The 2,326-nt window shown below is 53.4% G+C and overlaps 1 protein-coding gene across 1 annotated transcript in view; it reads right to left on the minus strand.

The window, feature by feature from the left end:
• Nucleotides 1-49: 49 nt before the first annotated feature.
• Nucleotides 50-2,326, minus strand: part of LOC130578723 (antigen-presenting glycoprotein CD1d-like) — an 8,850-nt gene continuing 6,573 nt past the window's right edge. The window contains exon 4 of the mRNA XM_057375026.1: nucleotides 50-1,552. Within this exon, the coding sequence (XP_057231009.1) occupies nucleotides 1,200-1,552 (353 nt within the window). The 3' untranslated portion in view covers nucleotides 50-1,199. The remainder of the gene's footprint in view (nucleotides 1,553-2,326) is intronic.

The following is a 2,326-nucleotide window of genomic DNA, read 5'->3' on the forward strand; positions in this document are numbered from 1 at the left end:
ATCAGTCCAGTCCTCCAAAGCCAGGTTGTTTATCTCGGGTACAGGGCCTCTTTCTCTCTGCATGTCTCCCACTGAACAGTCACCTTGGGAACAGCCTGCTCCTCCATAGTGTGGTCAGCACCATGGCTTTCAAATCACCTTCTGCCCCGCCTTCTCCACTGACCTTCAAGTCTCCATTTCTTTTTACATCTCCTTGCCTCACCCCCACCTCTAACTAAGGGTTAATGGCAGCTGCTGCAAACTAACTTGTTTTGAATTCTTCTTAAATATGAGACCATCATAGAGGTGTAACCAATATCTCTAATTGGCCAGCAACCTGTCCATCATCCTCAGAGCCATCAGAGATTGGCCCTAAAACACAGAGGGGCAGAGGTCCTTTGCTGGACATGATGGAGGAACCTTCCAGAACTTTCTCACAGAGCCATTTTTATGGTTTTCTGGTCCCATTCCCCACCACTAAAAAGCTGGACCAAGCAAAACCACCACAGCAGCTCTCTCAGGCGTGGTGAGGCAGGGAATCCTGCTGGCTCCTATGCCTGGGAGTGGGGCACGGGATCCACAGGGACAGAGGAGGGGCTGCGGAAGGGGAAGCGGAACCAAGCAGTTTGAGATGAGGAAGGGGCCAGGGCTACGGCTGGGGGTGGGTGGGGAAAGAGAGGGATAGGGGTTGGGGAAAGGGACAGGAATGACGGAAGGGCACAGTAGGAAGAGGGGTGAGGAGGCATGCAAAGGCAGGTGCCTGGTTGGGCAGGTAGCAGGAAGCCGCTTGCCCATAGATTCACCTGGGGTCAAGCCCAGGCTTGTGACGGCGCGTGACTCAAGCCGTCTTTTGTACTCCTGGTGCAGATGGATATGCTGCCTGGCATGGGCTGCATCCACCATCCCTGACCCAGAGAATGTGGCTCCAGAGCATCCCTRTTGTGTCCCATCCTCTCAGCTCTTAGCTTCTGCAGGAGGAGGTGAGTGAGGCTGGACAAGGACAGGAGGCTCTGGTTAGGCAGCTCCCACGTGCCATGGCTTTGAGCCAATGGGCCTGGTGCATCTTGGAGGAGGTGACCTCACCTGCACGTGTAGCACCAAGTACAGTGATGCAGCACCATTATGGTGATGTTGATGCTGAGAGCTATCATGGATTTGCCTTGAGGAGAAAGGAGAGAGAGGGATTGTGGGTGCATAGGAGTCCATTGCTGGACCTGCCATTAGAGCTGAACTGATCCTCCTCCGGACAAATGGATGGGCCCCTGTTCCCATTGTGGGTGCCACCTGCCCCGTGGGATGAGAAGGCTTTGGGTGCCCAGGCTGCGGTGGCGCACACGGCAGACATAGCTGTGCCCATCACGGGGGGTCACGGCCAGGATGCTGCGGAGCTGATAGGTGAGGTCAGCATTGGGCAGGGTGGWGCTGGTGTTGAGCACTGGGCTCGGAGGCACCTCACAGCCATCCCGCAGCCAGGCCACGCTGATGGGACGAGGGTAGAAGCCGGTGACGTGGCAAACAAGCAGCAGCTGGTCTAGGCTGGGGGTRYGGGCRAAGACTGTGGCYACAGGCAGCTCTGGGGAAAGGTTAAAGGGCTGGGGAAAGCCCTGGTGAGGCATGGCTTGGCCCCAGTGTGGGGGGCATTGGGGTGGCTGTTGCAGGGTCAGGGTGGTCTCACCTTGTCTCTTCAGAGCTGCCCTCCCATACTCAATGGATTTCTTAATGTATTCGACACAGGTAATATTGACACTGCAGGATTGCAGAGAAACTGGTGAAGGTGTTGAACAGTCCCACAGCTTATATTGCCAGATCACTCTCCTGCAATCTCTCCRTGTCTGTTGTCTGTTCAAAGCTGAGAAGTTGTGGGCATTTTAGGCAAGATGTTAGAATTTGACATACAAGTCATTGGGAAAGAAGTTGCAGCCAGTGGTGAACTGGAACACAAAGGGGTCTGCAGTGTGAAGGGCATCATGACTGCAGGCTGAACTGGCAGGCTGGCGCCCAACTCTTTGTGCACAGCCCCTTTCCTCCTTCCCTCTTCATCCTGAATCATTCTCCCCAGGGAGAAGACATGTAAGGCAAATAGAGTTGAAACTGGCCATTGTTGTATTAGAGAACAGGAAAAACTTTTGTAGGTGAGTTAATGACAGCAGAACTAAGGAAAATATTGGACTAATACCCATTGAAGATGGCCAYCTGACTAACAGAAGAAAAAGCAGAGATGGTCAATGAGGTTTTTTGCCTCAGTCTGTACTAATACTGAAGGAACTGGTGGATATTATGGCAGGACACCTCTCGATCATCTGCCAAAGGTCTTGGAAGCCAAGTCTCATCGAAGATAACCAACATT

This window comes from Malurus melanocephalus, unplaced genomic scaffold (assembly GCF_030028575.1).
Source record: "Malurus melanocephalus ecotype Western Australia unplaced genomic scaffold, MMel_1.1 scaffold_237, whole genome shotgun sequence".
NCBI lineage: Eukaryota > Metazoa > Chordata > Aves > Passeriformes > Maluridae > Malurus > Malurus melanocephalus.